Raw genomic sequence first — 21,949 nt, 5'->3', positions numbered from 1 at the left:
TGATTCTGAACGTGTTTTACATTCAGAATAAGCTGCCGTTTACGTAGTATGAATGCACCCTTAAGGCCGGATTCACATGGGGTATTTTGGACTGGAATTTGATGTGGAGGCTGCCTCAGATTCCGGTCCAAAAAATGGACCGGCATCCATTCACAGCACTCTGCTCCGGATTAGGCTCAAATGAAAGGGCCTAGTTGGAAGGGAATGTCTTCAGGCGGACGTCCACGGCTGAATCGGCCGCGGATGGAGTAAAATGGCGCTGAATTTGGTGTGGAATCCGCGTCAGATTCAGCGCTGAAAAAAAAAAAGCCTCCTATTGACTTCAATGGGTTCCTTTTTCTGTTAGCATTTCATTCTTGCCTCCTCCATATAACACCTTTAGCACCAATTTTCTCTTCGGGCAACAAAAAGATAGGATAGCTCAAAAATCCAGCGAAAACATAAGCATCCTGCTGAACCTTGCTGCGGACTCTGCAGATGATTCAGCCACAGACGCCATGACATGAGATACGCCGTTTATTAGACCCATTCATCTGACCCTAATCAGTGAGTACAAGCAAGAGTGGTGGAAATTGAAGAGGAATTTGAGACGGAAGTTAAGCTCACACTCCGCTTCCATTTCCATCATGTGAACAGGGCTCTAAAGCAATGATAGCAGGGGCGGATCCAGGGCCAGGCGAGTCGGGCAGCGCGGCCCGGACCTAACAAAATGGTCCCGGTCGGCATGTCCCGATTTCAACTCATCGGTGTCCTACGGACGCCGATGAGCTGAATACATAGGCGTTTAAAGCAGGAGCTGTCAGCTCCTGCTTTAACACTGCACTCCAGCATTTGTAGCCGCGATGTGATGACGTCACATCGCGCCTACAATATGTGTATGAGGGAGAGAGCTGCGGGGGAGCGAGGGAAGGTGAGTGTGGATTTTTTTTGTGTGTTAAACATTTAGGTGGAAAATAATGTAGGGCGCCCATGAAACTGGGGGCAGATGGGGGGGGGGGAGAACGGCATGACACTGGGGCAGATGAAGGGGGAGAGAACAGTATGGCGCTGGGGCAGATGAACAGAGGGAGAACGGCATGACACTGGGGCAGATGGAGGGGAGAGAACAGCATGACACTGGGGCAGATGAAGGGGGGAGAATGGCATGACACTGGGGCAGATGGAGGGGGGAGAACAGCATGACACTGGGGCAAATGAAGGGGGGGGAGAACAGCATGACACTGGGGCAAATGAAGGGGGAGAGAACAGCATGACACTGGGGCAGTTGAAGGGGGGAGAATGGCATGACACTGGGGCAGATGAAGGGGGGAGAACGGCATGACACTGGGGCAAATGAAGGGGGGGAGAACGGCATGACACTGAGGCAGATGAAGGGGGGGAGAACGGCATGACACTGGGGCAAATGAAGGGGGGGGGAGAACGGCATGACACTGAGGCAGATGAAGGGGGGGAGAACGGCATGACACTGGGGCAAATGAAGGGGGGGAGAACGGCATGACACTGAGGCAGATGAAGGGGGGAGAATGGCATGACACTGGGGCAGATGAAGGGGAGAGAACGGCATGACACTGGGGCAGATGAAAGGGGGAGATCGGCATGACACTGAGGCAGAAGGGGGGACATGAAACTGTGGGCAGATAAAGGGGGAGAATGGCATGAAACTGGGGACAGAGATAGAGGGGGGGACATGAAACTAGGGATAGATGAAGGGTGTATATGAAAATGGGGGAGAGATGGAGGGGGGACATATAATTTACGGGTGACTGTAGGAGGATTATACTGTGTGGAATCTCATGAAAAATGAATGAGAATGGGCAGAGTCAACATAAAAGTGGGCAGGGCCTAATTTCCCGTGGCGCGCTGCGCGCCGCACTTTTTATTCCCTCTTTCTAGTCTTCAACAGTTGGGAGGTACAGGTTAGAAGTGCGAGACCCCCCGGTAAGTAGGGCCCCGCCAAAGTCAATTGCCCAGGGCCCCGCAAACCCTGGATCCGCCACTGAATGATAGAGAAGGATTGGGCTTCTATCCAATCTGTTTCTTCATGTGGAGGGAAGCTGCTGTCACACATTATCTGGCATTAACTTACTTCCCTCTCCAACTCGTTCTCCTGTCTGCCAAGCTTATACAGCCTATAGCTATCACATATATACAGCCAGCTTAATACAGATTGCTGTCTAGGCAGACGTTAATCCACCATAAGAAGTATAAAGCCTTATTCACACAACAATGAAAAACTGCCGTGTGATGACCATTTATTTCATGGATGTCACGTAGCTGACTAAATTCAGTATACATAGATAAGACTGTTCACATGACCGCGCAAGATCAATTTTTACCTGTTTTTACGGATTCCTCAATAATGGGATTGTCCATTGGTTGTGTGAATGTAGCTGTAGACTTTACTGTATATTCTTCATTCCATTTGAAACAAGGAACTACAGGAAAACTAAACAGAAATTCATACGACCAAGGTGCAAAACGGCCATGAAAAGTGTTCATTTATCACGGCACCCGTCTTCATGGATCCCCCATACAGAGAAGTGATCCGTGAAAACAGACAAAAATAGGACATGATCTTTATTTTCACGGTCTGTTAAAATATCGGTCATGTGAACAGCCGTCATTCATTGACATTGAATTTAATGGAAACAAATGGCCACGTTGTATCAATGTAGATTTACTGTCAGATTATGGCTGATCTGCGGGTGGTCCGAGAGTTAGCCAACCAACTGCTAAATGAGCACCCACTGACCCCATCCTTGGTCTGAAAGAGCTCTGGGAATCCAATGTGGGATGTTTGTCCAATGAGTTTTGGGGAGATGTTTTGGAAAAGGTGTCTATTCCCTCTCTTAGGCCGGGGCCCCACGGACCAGAAACGCCGCAATTTGCCCGCAGCGGAGACGCTGCAGGAAAAATCGCGGCGTTGTACAGTGCAGGGAAAGTGGATGGGATTCATGCAAATCCCATCCCCACTTTGTGGAAAAGATCGCAGCGCGGCATTGCAAATCACAGCACGTTAATTATATCTATGGAAACGCCGGCAGCTTTCCTGTAGATATAATGTTAAGAGAAAGTCCGCAGAGGAAAACTCTGTGAACTTTCTCTTAAAAGTGCTGCGGAAAGAACCGCAATGTGTTCACACAGCGGTTCTTCCTGCAGCGCTTTAGTGCTGCGGATAAGGCCCGTGGGACTATAGCCTTAAAGGGGTTGTGCTATTAAGAACAGCTAAACACAAGATAGGGGATAAGCGTTAGATCACTGGGGGTGAAGTCAATGGCAGCCGTTTTTGGCAGCGGATTTTGAGGCGGATCCCGCGTCAAAATCCGTTGCCAAAAAACTCTGTATGAACATACCCTTAGAATACTACATATCCATCACCACACCTCCTTCTCACACTCACTGTCCCCCTCCCTTTTTCCCTAGCTAGCCCGCCAAATTCACCGCTAGCAGCCATCTTTGTGATGGCGCCAGGCGGCTTGCGCACGCGCAATAGCTCACTGCGCAGATCGTTGATGACACAACCTGACAGGAGACGGCAGGAAGAAAGTTTGATGGGGAGGGGTGTAGCGAGGGGAGGGGATCTCTGGAAGCGGTGAGAAGGAGCGTCACAGGATATTATGAAGATGTGCCTTGGGCGGTCGCGATAATGGTAAATATTCACTTTTGGTATGGCAAATCAGTTTGGCAGCCATTTTTGGGAGGCCGCACCTGCATTGAACTACAAGAGCAAGAGCGGCTTCCCAACAGGGGCGGATCCAGGGCCGGGCGATCCGGGCAAACGCCCGGGGCCCCGCGGCGCGGCCGGGACCTAACAAAATGGTCCCGGTCGGCATGTCCCGATTCCAACTGAGCTCAGTGTTAAAGCACACACTCACACTCACCATTCCTCGTTCCCCCGCAGCTCTCTCCCTCATACACATATTGTAGCCGCGATGTGATGACGTCATCACATTGCGGCTACAAATGCCGGAGCTCAGCGTTAAAGCAGGAGCTGACAGCTCCTGCTTTAAACGCCTATGTATTCAGCTCATCGGCGTTAGGACGCCGATGAGCTGACAACATAGGCGTTTAAAGCAGGAGCTGTCAGCTCCTGCTTTAACGCTGAGCTCCGGCATTTGTAGCCGCGATGTGATGACGTCATCACATCGCGGCTACAATATGTGTATGAGGGAGAGAGCTGCGGGGGAACGAGGAATGGTGAGTGTGTGTGTGTGAGAACGGCATGACACTGGGGCAGATGAAGGGGGGAGAATGGCATGACACTGGGACAGATGGAGGGGGAAGGAGAACAGCATGACACTGGGGCAGATGGAGGGGGGGAGAACAGCATGACACTGGGGCAGATGAAGGGGGGAGAATGGCATGACACTGGGGCAGATGAAGGGGGGGAGAACAGCATGACACTGGGGCAGATGGAGGGGGGGAGAACAGCATGACACTGGGACAGATGGAGGGGGGGGAGAACAGCATGACACTGGGGCAGATGGAGGGGGAGAGAACAGAATGACACTGGGGCAGATGGAGGGGGGGAGAACAGCATGACACTGGGACAGATGAAGGGGGGGAGAACAGCATGACACTGGGGCAGATGAAGGGGGGAGAATGGCATGACACTGGGGCAGATGAAGGGGGGAGAATGGCATGACACTGGGACAGATGGAGGGGGAGGGAGAACAGCATGACACTGGGGCAGATGGAGGGGGGGGGGGAGAACAGCATGACACTGGGGCAGATGAAGGGGGGAGAATGGCATGACACTAGGGCAGATGAAGGGGGGAGAATGGCATGACACTGGGGCAGATGAAGGGGGGGAGAACAGCATGACACTGGGGCAGATGGAGGGGGAGAACGGCATGGCACTGGGACAGATAGAGGGGGAGAGAACAGCATGACACTGGGGCAGATGGAGGGGGGGAGAACGGCATGACACTAGGGCAGATGGAGGGGGAGAACAGCATGACACTGGGGCAGATGGAGGGGGGGAGAACGGCATGACACTGGGGCATTTGAAGAGGGGGAGAACAGCATGACACTGGGGCAGATGAAGGGGGGAGAATGGCATGACACTGGGGCAGATGAAGGGGGGAGAACGGCATGACACTGGGGCAAATGAGGGGGGGGAGAACGGCATGACACTGGGGCAGATGAAGGGGGGATGGCATAACACTGGGGCAGATGAAGGGGGGGGGAATGGCATGACATTGGGGCAGATGAAGGGGGGAGAACGGCATGACACTGGGGCAGATGAAGGGGGGAGAACGGCATGACACTGGGGCAGAGACGGGGGGGAAATGAAACTGTGGGCAGATAAAGGGGGAGAATGGCATGAAACTGGGGACAGAGATAGAGGGGGGGGACATGAAACTAGGGGTAGATGAAGGGTGTGCGCGCCGCACGTTTTGTTCCCTCTTTCTAGTCTTCAAGTTGGGAAGTACAGGTTAGAAGTGCGAGACCCCCAGTAAGTAGGGCCCCGCCAAAGTCAATTGCCCAGGGCCCCGCAAACCCTGGATCCGCCACTGCTTCCCAAAAATGGCCGCCGGCTGGCATGCACAGTCGGCTCTACTAGTGTCTCACTGGCAGAGCGAACTGTGCAGGTGTCGGAAGTGACGCAGGAGGAAGACGACAGAGAAGGGGAGGATCCAGTCGAAGATAGAGGCGTCGCAGGATCGTGTTCTCGAGCAGCAGTGGGGACCACCCCATCGCATTTCCAGCGCTGGGGCCCGCCCCCATCACTGTGAGAGACCTAATTTGCATACCGGTAAAAACCGGTATTTCTAAGGAACGGCGCGGCGGCGATCACATCTAAAGGTAAGAGACGAAGGCTATTCCGACGTCTTATCCACAAAAAAAGAGGTTTTAATGGTAGAATCCCTTTAAGAAAGTGCTGCATTAAAAACCACAATGTGTTTTTTTTTTCCACAGTGCATTTTGGCTGTGGCTCGTCATGTGGGGCCCTGAGCCTTAATATACACAGTCATACCATTCAATTTGAGGCTAGGACAGAAATGCTGCGAATTGCCTGTGGTGGGAACATGAAAAATCGCAGCGTTTTACAGTAAGGGCAAAGTGGACGGGATTCTAGAGAATCCCATGCCCACTTTGCGGTAAAAACCGTAGTGCGGATATGCCATGATTTCCAAAGTTGGCGCGGTTTTGTAAATCGCAGCATGTCAATTATACCCTTCGGAAACGCCAGCGGATTCCCCATATGTATAATTGTAACAGAAAGTCAGTGGAGGAAAACTCTGCAAACTTTTTCTTTCAATCCTGTGGGAAGAACCGCGATTTTTCCCCCAGTGCTTTTTTTGCTGTGGGCCATCCTGTGGGGCCGTAACCTTAGTGCAGGGTTACATGTTGTTTTTGGTATAATCTCTGTTTCTACAGATGAACCATGTCAAATAAATGCATTTCACCTATCATTTTAATAAACTGCAATAAAAATGGATCACATTTTTTTCAATGTGGTTTTAACTGCGCTGTGTGACTATACCCTAATACACATTACTGGAAAAAAGGAGGGACTGATACCTATCCTGGGGGGAGGGGATGAGAGTTTCCCTTTAGGGATAAGACACGTTGGATCTACTGTCAGTTCTCTGCATTGCAATGTCTTCAGTAAACACATGTGCTGCCCACGTGGTGAAATTCAAACTATGAAACTACACTTCCCGGCATGCATTGTCACTTCCTAGCCAGTAGAAAGCACACTGAGGCATGCCGGTTATTGTAGTCCATGAAGCGTTTCCGAGCCTCCCCCTCGTCCTCATACGATCCTAGATCGCTTATATCTGTTACACGGTGCCGGGTGACCCATAACCCGCTCCGGTTTGGCATTCCGCCCGCCGCCAGTCCTGCTTTACGCTGATGTCGTCATCAGCACAGAAAATGGCGGCCACTGCGGAGAACATCACGCAGTTCTCGGCGGCCACGCCCCCTCCAGTCACGCGCCGCGGGCGGAGCCACGACGTCAGGCGCGTCAGAGCACGCCGTACGTCCGTGCGCCCGTATAAATAGCGCGCCGAAGGGCTGCGGCCTTTTCCCCTCTACCCCGGCTGTTAGTGCTGTGTGTGAGTGTGTGCTCCGGAGCCTGGCCTCGGCACACATTTCTTATTATTAAAAAAATATAAAAAAATAAAAAAAAAGCACAAAATCCCTTCAAAAAATCCAGAAAAATCCCCCTCAGCTCCTCTTCTCCCCTGACGTTTTATTTTATTTTCTGTTGATTTTAACAAGAGAAGCAGAGCCACCGCCGCCCGCCGAAAAATCTCTGATTTTAACGCTAGAGAAACAAAAATCTACAAAAGAAAAAAAAAACGGAATAAGTAACGCGAAGTGAAGAGAAAAAAAAAAAACCGCAGCGGAACCGTTTGTTAACAGAAGTGCGGAGAAGCGAGAGAGCGAGGAGACGGCTGACACTCCAGACATCGGTAAGTGGCCGGGGAGAGGGGAGCACGAGGGCCCGGGAGGAGGTGACGAGCCGCATGGAGCTCCGGGCCCTGGCGCCCAACATGGCCGGCACTTCCTCATACCGAAGAGGTGTCGTGGGAAAGCTGGGTGTCTGCCTAGTAACCCTTCATGCCCTCACTATCTGTGTTGTGAGAAAGCTGGGTGACTGTATTAACCCTTTATCCCCTCCACTCTGCTCTCCTGCTACATTGTATCTCTTCTGTCTGAACGTGGGAAAGCTGGGTGCCTGCCTAGTAACCCTTTATGCCCTCACTATCTGTGTTGTGAGCTATCTGAGCGTGAGAAAGCTGGGTGACGGTATTAACCCTTTATTCCCTCACTCTGCTCTCCTGCTACATTGTATCTCTTCTGTCTAAACGTGGGAAAGCTGGGTGTCTGCCTAGTAACCCTTTATGCCCTCACTATCTGTGTTGTGAGCTATCTGAGCGTGAGAAAGCTGGGTGACGGTATTAACCCTTTATTCCCTCACTCTGCTCTCCTGCTACATTGTATCTCTTCTGTCTGAGCGTGAGAAAGCTGGGTGACCGTATTAACCCTTTATTCCCTCACTTTGCTCTCCTGCTGCGTTCTATTCTGTCTGAGCGTGAGAAAGCTGGGTGACTGTTAAATGTTGCGTCATACCCCCCCCCCCATGTGTTCTATCCCTTCTGTATTAGAGTGCTCAGACTGTGTGGCTGTTAACCCTTTAGCAGCTTTCCTGGTCTCCAGTGTTAGTGTGTTATATCCCATCTGTCTGAGTTCTAGCAAAGTTGGGTGTCCAGAGAGGTTTATTCCATCTGCATCCCTTCTGTACTGGCTTTCTGAGTCCTAGGAAAGCTGTGTGGTTAACCCTTGATGTCATTGGGTAATGGCTGTAAATGTGTCTAAGTTTTTCTTGGGGGGTGGAGTGAACCTTCTGTTTACTCTGTGAAGTCCTCATGTTCCTTTAGGAAGTAAAGGAAATATTGGGTGCATGTTGTCAGGTCTGGGGCAGAGTCTTAGTCGCCTATTTACCCCTCGTGACTTCATTTTTGGGAGCAATTGGGGTATTTTGATAATTCTAAGTAATGGTTAGGGGATACAGTGGGGTCTGATGGCCGGTATAGTGAGAAGAGGCCCTGGGTGGTAACTGTAGTAATGGGATTGTCCAGGAAAATTTTTTTAAATTCTTTCCCCTCCCCTCAAAAACCCAAGGTTTTTTTGGGGGAGGGGAAAGAGTTGGGTTTTTGGGTTGTCTTTGCTTGGGGTCATGTGAACCAGGGGCTCCTCCTCCTTCTTCCTCTTCTCACGTGTTCATTGGGCTTACCTGTGTTAGAGGGGGGCGGCTTTAGTTTTACAATGGAGTTGCCGGCCCCCATACAGTTCAGGTAATAAAAGTGACCGTAAGGGAGGAGGGGGGGCCAGTTCATCCTGGCCGCTGGTTCGATTCACATGAACCTGAACTAACTTGGTCTTAGGCAGTAAAGAACTCATAAGGACTCTTAAAGGGATTAGCAGACTTTTTACAACTTCTTCAAGATTTCTTTTTCTTGGTAAGTCTTAAAAAAAAGCCCCTGGCCTAGCAGCAGGGTGGGAAGGGGAGCAGTGTGCCCTCTCTGGTAGTCCTATGGGGATGAATGGATGGGGAACCAGAGACCCTCTTTCTTGGGCAGGTGGATACTTATTTGTTAGCAATGGTTATAATGATTTTTAACTTAGCAGATCCTCAGCCCATGTAAAATACCCCATACAAATACTCCAAATACTGTAGCTACTCCTCCAGTGCTCATGGCCCCATGTGTGTGCCCTTAGTCCCAACTCTTCATGTGTTGTCAGCAAATAACTTTTTTTATGTTTAACCTATTTAATAGTTTTTGTTGAGTTTACATTCTTACAGGTGTTTTTACCCAAATTGAAGAAAATCCTAAAACCCTTCAGCTCTGACCAAGTATTTGGCCACTTCCTGTTTCGTGTAGGAGGAGACTTTGCAACAGACCTCCCCCCTCAGCATGCTGGTGACCACAGCCATCTTGCATATGTAGATAAGACTCCGAATCCACACAATAGGCAATTTCACAGCTTATCACCTCCCCCCCATCATTCCCCCTCCCCCCCCTGACAATCCTAATTTCATGACTGCTGGGCAAGCACAATTCTTGCTTTGAGTTTTGATGCAGATCTTAAAGGGGTTGGGTGGCTTACAACTCTCAGCATGCCGCAGGGCTACATGTTGGAAGTCTGTGCAGTCCCAAGGTGAAGAGTTTGCTGAATCGGACTACAAGGCGATATTTTGGGGCTAATACTTTATTTTATAAACTTGCTTTAAATGTAAATTTTGCAAAGTTCCCCACTACTTGTGCCAGTGATGGGCTGGGAGTTTGCAGGGTGGTGAGCTGGGATATGGCCCTGTAGCGGGCACAGGATGCCCCTTGTCTTGTGTGTTAGTGGGTCAGTGGAGAACACAATGTGCTCTACTACAAGGAATAGTTATTGGCCCCAAGGTGTCCATCCCAATGTTTGTTTAAATCAGCAGTGAGCTGAACTTGTTTGGCTGCATGGTGTGTGCTAGGGCCTGTATGCATGAGGGTTGTATGTGTGTGTGTATGTATGTATGTGTATATATATATATATATATATATATATTATATTTATATATTATATTTATTTATAATATATATATTATATTTATATTTATTTATATAATATTTATTATGTGTATATATATTTATTTGGCCTGATGTTTTCTTACAGATGGTGGGTGCATGATGACACTTGTAGGGTGTGTCCTTCCTAGTAACACGGTAGTAATGTACATCTCGGTGTGTGATCTCACTAGAGGGCGTTATCGTGACTCACATGAGCTTATTTTAGTAGTGTCTTCTGTTGTCCTATATTTCCAGTATATAAATCACTTTCCGCCTCCAGATTAATGATGAGACATCGGATTTGTAAAGGAGACTGTTGCGTCACTAGAAAAACCCCATTAGGCCTTGTCTGCTTACATCAAATGTAGCTCAGTCACCAGTGTTTATAGGGATCCTGTCGGGATCATTTGGGACACTAAAAGACCCACAGGTCCTTATGGAGTAGTGCTTCACTGTCACAAAGCTGGTTGTACTGATAAAAACCATTATTTTCCTGGTGTCTTCTTCTTGCACCTGTGCAGTGGGTTGGTGAAGTCAGGGAAAATATATGTAGTCTTCATTGTGGATGTTCCAGACCTAGGGTGAGGCCTACATGTATTTCCCTGGCTCTAATAATTGTGTAGGTACCAGAAACCCCCATTTCCTCAGCTCTTAATGGAAGTTCTGACAATATTCACTTGCTTGTCTCTTCTTGGAATTCCCATAGCAGCGAATACTTGCCCACCCCCTCCATTCAGAGCGCCGTCTGTCCCATAAATCTGAATGGACCCTGCCACAATCCATGCACAGGCAGTAACACTATTCATTTGTCATGTGTGAATACAGCTTTAGGAGCCTACAGTTTTTATTAATACTAAAATGTTCATTCCAAAAGTGAAATGTTGTCTTTATTTCTTTTCTCTTGTAGTTAAACCTTAATCAGTGAAGATGAATCCAAGTGCGCCCAGCTATCCCATGGCCTCCCTGTATGTTGGCGACCTGCATCCTGACGTCACGGAAGCCATGTTATATGAAAAATTCAGCCCTGCAGGTCCAATTTTATCAATAAGAGTGTGCAGAGACATGATTACACGCCGGTCTCTAGGCTATGCCTACGTCAACTTCCAGCAACCAGCTGACGGTAAGAACTTTTTGTATGTGTTTAGGGATGTCACATGACCCACCGCTTAAAGCCGTTTGTTTATACAAGGTTGTTTGTGAGTTCAGGTTTCAGGGAGGAATGTCTGCATCTGTTTCTATATTAGGACATCACAACACTACAGATTCCAGTGGGGCCTTCTTAAAGGGGTTTACTAGTTTTATGTAAGAACTTTTATAACCAGTCAAGGCAGTCCTTTGAGAGAGAACACCTTTCAAGTCTCTCATGCCTTGATGGTTCACTGCAGTATAGGTAAAGTGCCTGTGCTACAGATTGATCTGTATGTCATAGTGCTCAGTAGTATGGACACATTGACATACAGTAGTGTCAGTTATCACAAGGGCTCATAACTGAAGCGTTCACAAGGAGACAATGACCAATAGCTGGGCTCCTGTTGCCAATACTAGATTTGATGTGTCCTTAGAAACTGGACATGTAAACCCCGATCAATAGCGATCATCACGTGTAAGACGTTTGCAAAAGGAGAGGGCACCATTTGACTCTAGTACGGACTGCTGTCACTGTAGATGGGGCTGTATAAAGGCTTGCCATAGCTATATACCATATTCATGTCCCATCTCAACCAAGATGTTAATACTCCAAACTGACAGCGCCCTATTCTGGTGCTGCTAGTTCTGAATGTCTGATCTGAAATCAGATGAAATTTCCCTTGGATATGTATTAATATCAGATCAGTCCAACACTTGTTACCCCCACCAAGCAGCCAGAAGTAGGCGCTGCTTTATATAACATGTGCTGACCATGTCAGATTATTGCAGCTCAGCCCTCAATCACTTAAAGGGGATGTGAGTTGAAGTAGCATAGCATGGTTTAGTGTATGTAGCAGTCTGCTTTTGGTTCTGTATAGTTTTGGCGCCATTGGCTGATTGGCCATATGCTCAGTGTCAGACCTCCACTCATCTGATATTGATGACCTAACAAAGGATAGTTTATCGGTATCCATAAGTCTAGCAAACCCCTTTTAAGAAAGTTAACAAGTGTCAGTGAATAGGAAGTCCTGCAGATAGACAAGCCCTCGTACAGCTGCAGAAAAAGGTAAATGTTAAGTTAGGTTTCCTGAATGAGAGCGGGAACACAGGCTGGTCATGGATGAGTTAGTGTAAGCGGAGACATTTGGCAAATTAAAGGCGGATAAATCTGTTAGGACCCCCCCCCCCTTGATTTATCGGCATAGAGTAGAAATTTTAATGACTAAATTCTGAATCTTTTCTCCCAAAGCTATATATTGATCAGCACCTCCTGCTCTATAATATCTTTCTATGTGACTGGTTCCCTTAAATAACTTTGTTTTTCATTTGCCTTTTTCCAGCTGAACGAGCATTGGACACCATGAATTTTGATGTAATTAAAGGCAAGCCTGTTCGCATTATGTGGTCTCAGCGCGACCCGTCACTGCGTAAGAGCGGAGTCGGTAACATCTTTATAAAAAACCTTGATAAATCTATTGACAACAAGGCCCTCTACGACACCTTTTCTGCCTTTGGCAACATCCTGTCTTGCAAGGTAATGACTTCTGGCTGTATATAACTCGTGTGTTTGTGTGTGTCTATATAATATATATCGCTTGTGTGTAAATTCCATGTCCCTAACTCATTGCTATGGACTTGCAGGTCGTTTGTGATGAAAATGGCTCTAAGGGCTATGGCTTTGTGCACTTTGAAACGCAAGAAGCTGCTGAACGGGCCATCGACAAAATGAATGGCATGCTTTTGAATGACCGCAAAGTGTATGTATTTCTTGTAATGGTGTGAAAATGCTAAATTGGTTGTACCATATCCGTTTGGTCCCATAGATAGATGCATCAGAGAGGAGTCTTTTAACATTCTCCTATAGTCTAGGACTGAACCATTGCTTAAATTGGGCCTCTGTATATTGAATCGGATTGTCCCTGGTGAGGTTTTAATAGATTTTAATGTGGGTATTTACATAGGTTTTTTATTTCCTATTAAGGTTTGTTGGCCGTTTCAAGTCTCGTAAAGAACGAGAGGCAGAACTGGGCGCCAGAGCTAAAGAGTTCACCAACGTCTATATTAAGAACTTCGGAGAAGACATGGATGACGAACGGCTCAAGGAATTGTTTGGCAAATATGGTAACAGCCTTTGATCTTGTGTATATGGTTTCAGCTACAACTCACCTGATTAACTTGTTGCAGGCGTAATTACATTTATGCATTCATCTCATTTTAGGTCCTGCTCTTAGCGTCAAGGTGATGACAGACGAAAGCGGGAAGTCCAAGGGATTTGGCTTTGTCAGCTTTGAGAGACATGAGGATGCTCAGAAAGTAAGTGAACCTGGTATAGCCTTGTAACTAGAAGGAAGCCTTAGACGTCTGCAAAAAGTGTATTCACCTCTTAAAGGAATATGGCATTTTCTTGGCCTATATCCTGTCGTAAAGGGTTTGCTGGGATTCTTAATCAAAGGGTTCTCTGCATTGAAGTATAGACCCTGCATTACATGTGAATCAACAGATGGGGGGGCTATAGGATCCTTCCTCCAGCTGCTAAGTCAGTGACCGTGACTGGAGTGCACTCCTATCAATCATATGACTGATTATGTTTATTGAATTCTTGGAACCGCCTGTGAACACAACATTGGCTAACTTTGGCTTGAGTTTGGGAATTAAATGTCTAACACTTTTTTGTTTCAGGCCGTGGATGAAATGAACGGTAAAGACATGAACGGAAAGGCCATTTATGTAGGAAGAGCCCAGAAAAAAGTAGAGCGCCAAACTGAATTAAAGAGAAAGTTTGAGCAAATGAAACAAGACCGAATTACCAGATATCAGGTGGGTGATGTCAGTCCTAGATGGTCACTGTTATATAGATTTATGTACATGGTATTTCTCTGTACATTTCGGGTTTATTAATCAGTGTTTTCATTCTTACAGGGTGTCAATTTGTACGTAAAAAATCTTGATGATGGAATTGACGACGAAAGATTGCGTAAAGAATTCTCTCCTTTTGGCACCATAACAAGTGCAAAGGTGAGCTTTGGTTCCACTTCATATACATGTGTATATACAGATTACTGTATACCAGACAAGGAGCAAATTCATAGTAGATTCACGTATCTTTCGGCATATTAAAGGGGTGTTTTGGATCAGGATATTAAAGGCCCCTTTATATGGCTGATCAGTGGGGAGTGAATTATTGGGCCTACACCTGATTGCAGAAAGCCCCATCAAAAAGTGTTGTTGGGATGTATAGCTTTAATGTTTTTTTTTTTTTTCCCCCCTAATGTTTCAGGTTATGATGGAAGGCGGGCGCAGCAAAGGTTTTGGATTTGTTTGCTTCTCCTCCCCTGAGGAGGCTACAAAAGCAGTCACTGAAATGAATGGCAGGATTGTAGCCACCAAGCCATTGTATGTCGCCTTGGCACAACGCAAAGAGGAACGTCAAGCTCACCTAACTAACCAGTATATGCAGAGAATGGCCAGTGTCAGGGCTGTACCCAACCCTGTCATCAATCCTTATCAGCCCCCACCATCCAGCTACTTCATGGCAGCTATTCCACCGGTATGTATCAAAACCCCCAGGATATAAACTTACTCTTGGTACATGGGAAAGATCTATTAATTAAAAAATACATTTCCTCTTTAGGCTCAAAACCGTGCTGCCTACTACCCAGCTGGACAGATAGCCCAGCTCAGGCCAAGTCCTCGTTGGACAGCACAGGGCGCTAGACCTCACCGTAAGTCATCATTTTAAGAAGTATTTTATTTTGCATACCCATAGGTGTTGCGGGTGGATTTACACCGACATAGTACTGTGGGCACATTCATTGTTGGTGCAGACATATCCTAATGTAGCCCAGTATGTTGGTGGCTTCTTGGCTCAGGTGTCTTGCCTACTTTTAGGTCTTGCCATTCGTAATCTGAATTATTTGCCTTCCCACAGCATTCCAGAATATGCCAGGAGCCATCAGACCTGCGGCACCTAGGCCACCTACGTTCGGCGCCATGAGACCTGCCTCTTCAGTGCCACGTGTAGTATCGGCTCAGAGAGTTGGTAAGTATTCAGCTATTCACATCTTGTAAGAATTCAAGATTGTTTCAGGGTCTCAAATGGATGCCTTAGCGAAAAATTATTCATCTGAATAATTGAGCATTAATAAAACTAGTAAAAACTTGGTTTGAAGTGACTATTGCCAGTGCACAGAGGATTTTTCGGCTCTCCTGACACTTATTCCTCTTAATATAAACACTAGAGCGTCTCCTCTTTTTTTTAATGTAAAATGTTTCTCTTATTCCATCTAGTCTTGAAGTTTATAAATAAATTGACACCTAAATTATGATCCTCAACAACACCTAATAGAAGTTCTAAAAGTACAAGGCAGGAGGGGACTGATAAATCTTCTAAACTTTAGCAACTTACAGATACGCTCTTCTATGCACTGGACAGGGCTTGTCCTGAGTCCTCTCTGTTGTGTCTTCTCAATATGCCTTGCCAGGCAGGAGAAAGAACACTTGTGAATTGGTTTTGTATTGACCTGACTTTAATTCTAATTTTTTTTTTTTTCTCCGCCTACAGCGAACACATCTACCCAAACAATGGGACCTCGTCCTACAGCCGCAGCTGCTGCAGCCGCCGCCACTTCCACAGTACGATCTGTCCCTCAGTATAAATATGCTGCTGGTGTTCGTAATCCTCAGCAACACCTTAATGCTCAGCCACAAGTTGCTATGCAGCAAGTAAGTATTGATCCGTAGGCTCATATGAGACATAGATATTAGACTAGGTGCTTCATGGTGGAGTATTTCCTACTATGTGTTCCCTCCAAGTGGACAGTCTACCCAGTAATGAGATTGCATAGTACATACAATAGTGTCTTGTGCAGGAGAGGACCCAGAAAATGCCCTAAACACGTTTCCTAATATTTGTGATGTTTTCTTGCAGCCTGCTGTCCATGTACAAGGACAGGAGCCCCTGACTGCCTCTATGCTGGCCTCTGCTCCACCCCAGGAACAGAAACAAATGCTGGGTATGTAAAGATCTTCATTACGGCCATGGTTGCAGACATGGTTAAAGAGAATAAAGCTTGACTTGAGACTTTTCATATTTTTTTAGGTGAGCGCCTATTCCCGCTCATTCAGGCTATGCACCCGACTCTAGCTGGTAAAATTACTGGCATGTTGTTGGAGATCGATAACTCTGAACTTCTCCACATGCTCGAGTCACCAGAATCTCTCCGCTCTAAGGTATGTGCCTTGCAGTACATTCATTCTTGGAGGCCATAACTACGGTTGTGTAAAGTTCTGGTGTTAACATGAGGCTTCTTCTTTTAGGTTGATGAAGCCGTTGCTGTGCTGCAAGCCCATCAGGCTAAGGAAGCCGCACAGAAGGCGGTGAATAACGCTGCAGGAGTGGCAGCTGTCTAAGCATGTAAGTTGTGGACTCTTGGAAATATAACGGAAAGACTCTTCTAAAGCCATTCTGAATGGCGATGTTGTGACCCACAACCCCAGAGCCCGTTTTCGACTATTTCCCTCCTTACCGTCAGGCTATTGAATGTATACAGGAGCCCAATACATTTTGTACATGAGTGGGGATACTGGATGAAGACTACTTTGTACCTGGCAGACCCAGGTTATGTCGTCTCAGTCTTCTGAATTCAGAAGCTTGGTTTTATTTTATATTTTTATTTTTTTTTTATTGTCTGTGCTGTGTGCATTGTACACTATACTTTGCTACTGGTTTTTTGGTTTTTTTTTTTTCTTCCAGGCAGTGTATTTTCAACTTTTATATCCAGACTAATCTTTGTATCCAATGTTTTTTTTTTTTTTTTTACTGTAGTGCTGTATATAATTTGTGTAATTTCAGGACCTGGGTTCAGAGACTATACTTAATCTAATAGATTAGATGGCTCTGACCTGACCCTTGACTTGAACCAGTGTTTCTTGTTTTGTTTTTGCTTTTTGGTGTTTTTAAGAATTCTGTCTTGTGTTTCCAAATCCCTTGAAAAATTGAATAAACAGATACAAAACCCTTCTGCATGCATTTCACCTGAACCAGATTTATAGGCGGTATAAAACTAGAGATACAGCCATTCTGTGTGACACCCCCCCCCCCCCCTCCTTTCAGAAAAGCTTCAGCTCTACTTGCGGCACATGGTGTCTCTAGTTTAGAGCATTACTAATGGGGAACTCTACAGACTGTTTGATAGGTTAATAAGTGTTACAAACATGGTCACCCTTTGACGCCATAGCAAAAAATAAAATGGTACTTGCACTTTTAACCCCTTCCCGCCGACGGCATTTTTTTGATTTTTGTTTTTGACTCCCCTCCTTCCAAACCCCATAACTTTTTTTATTTTTCCACACTCAAACCCATATGAAGGTCTTAATGTTTGTGGGACAAATTGTTCTTCACAATGCCGCCATTATTTATTTTGTATAATGTACTGGAAAGCTGGGGAAAAATTCAGAATGGGGGGGGGGGATTTGAAGATTTGTATTTGTATGAATTTCTTGCGGGCGTTGATTATACGGCGTTCACTGCCAAAATGACAGGTCATGTATTCAATGTTTCGGTACGATTCCAAAGATGCCAAATTAGTTTTTTTTTTTTTTTTTTTTTTTTTACATTTTAACCTCTTAAAGGGGCTCTATCAGCAAAATCATGCTGCTAGAGCCCCACATATGCGTGCATAGCCTTTTAAAAGGCTATTCAGGCACCGTAAAAGTTATTACACTACCCCCCAGTTTTAAAATAATAACCTAAAAAAGAATGTTATCTACTTATGCATCGTGCACGCTGGGCGGGCATTCAGGGTGTGTCTTCATCTTCGTCCACACCTCTTCTTCCTCCGATGTCCTCGGGTCCCGTCCTCCTCTGGTGCTCGCGAACGGACTTTGATTTAAAAAAAAAAAAATGACCTGGGCGCATGCGCAGTAGCATGCGGCTTCTACTACGGCTACTGCGCATGCGCCCAGGTCATTTTTTTTTTTTTACGGGGACGGGACCCGAGGACATCGGAGGAAGAGGAGGTGTGGATGAAGACGGCGCACCCTGAATGCCCGCCCACAGTGCACGTTCGGTAAGTAGATCACATTCTTTTTTAGGTTATTTTAAAACTGGGGGGTAGTTTAATATAACATTTACGGTGCCTGAATAGCCTTTTTAAAGGCTATGCACGCATATGTGGGGCTCTATCAGCATGATTTTGCTGCTCGAGCCCCTTTAATAAAAATCCAGAACTGTGCCTATTTTTTATTTTTCTAAGTTGCCATATTTTGACACCGTAACATTTTTATACTTCCGTGTACAGGGCATTTTTTTTTTTTTTTTTGCGAGGCTGAATGTACTTTTCAGTTCTACCATTTTGGGGAATAGCTTTTGCTTTGATCACTTGTTATTCAAACTTAACAGAAGCAAAACAGCGATAAAATGGCGGTTTGGCCCCCCCCCCCCCCCCCCCTTGCTATGGTATTTACTGTACAGTAAATATATTTTCATAGATTTGCAGAGCAGTCGTTTTCAGACACAGGGATACCTAATGTGTAGTGTGTTTCACAGTATTTAAGTACTTTTATGTTCTAGGGGTGATTTGAATTTTTTTTATTTTTTTTTTTACTTTATTAGACCCCCTAGGGGTCTTGAATCTCAGGGGGGCTGATTACTAATGTAATACATTACAATGCTACTGCACTGCTTTGCAAAAACATGGGTCATTCAATCCATTGAATGACAGGAAGGCTCCCAGCTGTCATGACAACGTGATCCCGGCCCCGGAGCTTGCTGGCAAAATGACACCTCGGTCAGCTTTGACCGAGGCGCCGGAGGGGTTAATGCGCCCCCATCGGCCGGGGGCATTAGTGCTGGGTGTCTACAGTAGAAAATTGTAGACACCCGGCAGCTATGGCAGCCGCCATAGTTAAACACCTGGCACCTGCTGTACTAGTACGGTAAATGTTGGGAAGGGGTTATCCCAAGATTACAACTTAAGGACAAGTAATTCCTATGTTATAGAGGAGGATCTGATTGTAGCAATAGTCAAGTGTGTTGCTGCTTAATTCAATCCTATGGGACTGGCAGCAAATGACTGACCGCCCCATAGGACTCTTGGACTTGAAGCAAGTACGGTACTCAAAATTGGCTTACATTTCAGGGCTTACTCCTGCCAATTTGTGGGCAAGATGTCCTCACTCTGGGCTGCCTTGGCAGGTGTGTGTATATAGACATACCGTATATACTTGAGTATAAGCCGAGCCCCCTAATTTTACCACAAAAAAACTGGGAAAACTTATTGACTTGAGTATAAGCCGAGGGGGGAAATGCAGCAGCTACTTGAAAATTAAAATGGTTGGAGTTTTTGGGTGCAGTAGTTGCTGGGGAAGGGGAGTTGGTGTTTTGGTGTCTGTCTGCCCCTTCCCTGAGCTTGAGGACTGTTTTTTTGTTTCGTTTTTTTTCTCTTCCCCTCACTTGGAATTCAGTCTGGCTGAATATAGGGTATCTGCAGTGCTCCTATTAACCCCTTCCCGATGGAACAGGAGCACTGCAGATCCCCTATATTCAGTAGACCGGACACTGTCAGACACAGGGATACCTCGTGTATGTGTTTCAGTCATTTTCTACTTTTCTATGTATTCTAGGGAAAGGAGGGATTTACAACTTTACTTTATATTTTTATTATATATATTTTTTTAAAGCTTCCTTTTTACACTATTTTATGGGAGATTCTATACATTACTATTGCGACTGGTCATAGACCAAAATTATTTTTTTTTTGGCTTGACTCAAGTATAAGCCGAGGGGGCTTTTTCAGCACAAAAACTGTGCTGAAAAATTTGGCTTATACTCGAGTATATATATTTTTCCAGAATCCCCTTCCACTTAGAACAAGGCCTTGAGCAGCCATGTCAGTGAAAAGAGATATGGCTGCCGTAAAGTGTCAGCAAACTGCAAATATACAGCTGGGGTTAAGGGGTTAAATGACTGCATTTGTGTTAACATATTAACCAGAATCTATTGTAATCATGCTTTGTCTCTCTTTCTAGGGAAATGGGAACTTTTAAAGAACTTCACTTCATCTGAAAAATATCAAAACATGGAAAAACTTAAATCTCTTGAAAAACACTGCAAAACATAAAATCAAATAAAAAAGGAAGGAAACGACAATGCTTACGTACACACAAATGCCAGGTCTGGCATATCCGTGCTAGTCCTAGATATTTAAAAAAAAAATACAAAAAATACAAAAAAAATAGTAAAATACAAAACCAAATGGAATTGTTTTTTTAAGACCCGGGGAAAGGCATTTTGAACACAGTACGAGAAGTTAAGCATTCCTTTCTTTGATTTTGTAATTCTTTATTGTTGAAAAGCCCAGAATTTCGCCACAGTTGGTATTTTGTGGGAAAGATAGCTGGGCAAAAACATAATTTGGATTATAAAATTCTTGCTTTAATAAAATTACTTAAAACATTGCATGATTTTGTGGTTATTGGGTGTAAGATCTACATCAAAGCTCCAATACAGACTGGATTTCACTCAATGGTCAGTTCAGGGTACCTGGGGGGAAGGGGTGTACCTTTTAGGTCTCCTGAGGGGTGGTGGGAGGGTCCCCAATCCATTTTTTTTTTTTCGTCTCTTGGGCACTGTATAATTGGTGAAGATAAAGGGGGAATTAAGACTGGCATTTTGTATTAGACATAATTCCTCATATGGCAGAAGTTGAAAGGCCCCGGGCTCTAAGTGCTCTCCCTTGCACCAGAGTTAAATAGATGGCAGTCAGGGGCCCCTGTAGATTCCAGGTATAACGCAGGGCAGTTTCCTGGCACAAGTTACAGTACATGTCAGGCTGCCGTGTGCTTGGAAGTCCTTGGTTTCTATCCAGTCAGTAAGCTAGTGCCAAACCAAGACTATCTTTGGTGCTAAAATGATCAATGTGGTTAAGATGCACAACATTCAAGATAATCTTTTAATAGTCCCACCATGGGGAAATTCAGTGTTACAGCAGCACAGATAAGATGGTAATAGTACAAGAAAAACACAAACCTCAGAATAGGAGAGAAAGATACCAGAAGTCATGACAAAGTCTTCAGGATCATTTAGTTCTCTGTGCGGAGTGATCTTCGCTCGGTCTGATGTAGATTGTGACCTGACCGTGGTTGGGAGGAAGGACCTACGATAGCGCTCCTTCTCACACTTGGGGTGAAGCGGTTGGTCACAGACAGTGCTGCCAAGTGCCATCAAGGTCTAATTCATGGGGTGGGATTTGTTCTCCAGCATGGAGCTCACCATGGACAGTATCCTTCTGTCACCCACCACCTGTACTGGGTCCAGGGGGATTCTAACCAGCCTGTCAAGTCTATTTCTGTCCCTGGTTGATATGCTACTCCCTCAGCAGGCCAATCCAAAGAACATGGCGGCTGCTACCACAGAGTTGAAAAAGGCCCTAAGAAGTGTCCCCTGGACTCCGAAGGCCCTCAGCCTCCTGAGCAGGTAGAGTCTACCACTGCCCTTTCTGTGCAGCACATCCAGGTGATCAGTCCAGCTTATTGAGGAGCACACCCAGGTACTTACAGGTCTTGACTCTCTCAATGCCTGTCCCCTGGATGTCCAGATTTGGAGCACTTAAAAGTCCACCAGCATGTCCTTGTCCTTCCCAGCATTAATCCTGAGGTGGTTCCGCTGACATCCACAAAATCCTGGTTTAAGCCTCTGTACTCTGTTGTCTCCATCTGTGATGAGACCTACTACTGCAGTCATTGGAGTACTA

At 45.9% G+C, this 21,949-nt stretch overlaps 1 protein-coding gene across 1 annotated transcript; it reads left to right on the top strand.

Annotated features, from left to right (window-relative positions):
* Positions 1 to 7,023: 7,023 nt before the first annotated feature.
* On the top strand, positions 7,024 to 20,655 carry LOC142200157 (polyadenylate-binding protein 1). Its single transcript, XM_075270312.1, has 16 exons — positions 7,024 to 7,427; positions 10,978 to 11,190; positions 12,539 to 12,732; positions 12,840 to 12,955; positions 13,180 to 13,319; positions 13,417 to 13,511; positions 13,878 to 14,015; positions 14,118 to 14,213; positions 14,476 to 14,745; positions 14,830 to 14,920; positions 15,127 to 15,237; positions 15,760 to 15,920; positions 16,126 to 16,210; positions 16,297 to 16,427; positions 16,515 to 16,611; positions 20,226 to 20,655. Exons 2-15 carry the CDS (start codon positions 10,998 to 11,000, stop codon positions 16,605 to 16,607), a joined length of 1,914 nt encoding a protein of 637 aa, XP_075126413.1. The 5' UTR covers positions 7,024 to 7,427; positions 10,978 to 10,997; the 3' UTR covers positions 16,608 to 16,611; positions 20,226 to 20,655.
* Positions 20,656 to 21,949: the final 1,294 nt, after the last annotated feature.

Source organism: Leptodactylus fuscus, chromosome 4 (assembly GCF_031893055.1).
Source record: "Leptodactylus fuscus isolate aLepFus1 chromosome 4, aLepFus1.hap2, whole genome shotgun sequence".
Taxonomy (NCBI): Eukaryota; Metazoa; Chordata; class Amphibia; order Anura; family Leptodactylidae; genus Leptodactylus; species Leptodactylus fuscus.
Note: the sequence above shows the minus strand (reverse complement) of the source record. Positions and strands in the feature narration are given on the sequence as shown.

What these genes read in the sequence shown, in the direction of transcription:
- LOC142200157 (XM_075270312.1), top strand. Translation starts at nt 10,998, where the DNA reads ATGAATCCAAGTGCGCCCAGCTATCCCATGGCCTCCCTGTATGTTGGC. An exon ending in CACAAGTTGCTATGCAGCAA is followed by an intron (nt 15,921 to 16,125) that starts GTAAGTATTGAT and finishes GTTTTCTTGCAG; the next exon opens with CCTGCTGTCCATGTACAAGG. An exon ending in GGAACAGAAACAAATGCTGG is followed by an intron (nt 16,211 to 16,296) that starts GTATGTAAAGAT and finishes ATATTTTTTTAG; the next exon opens with GTGAGCGCCTATTCCCGCTC.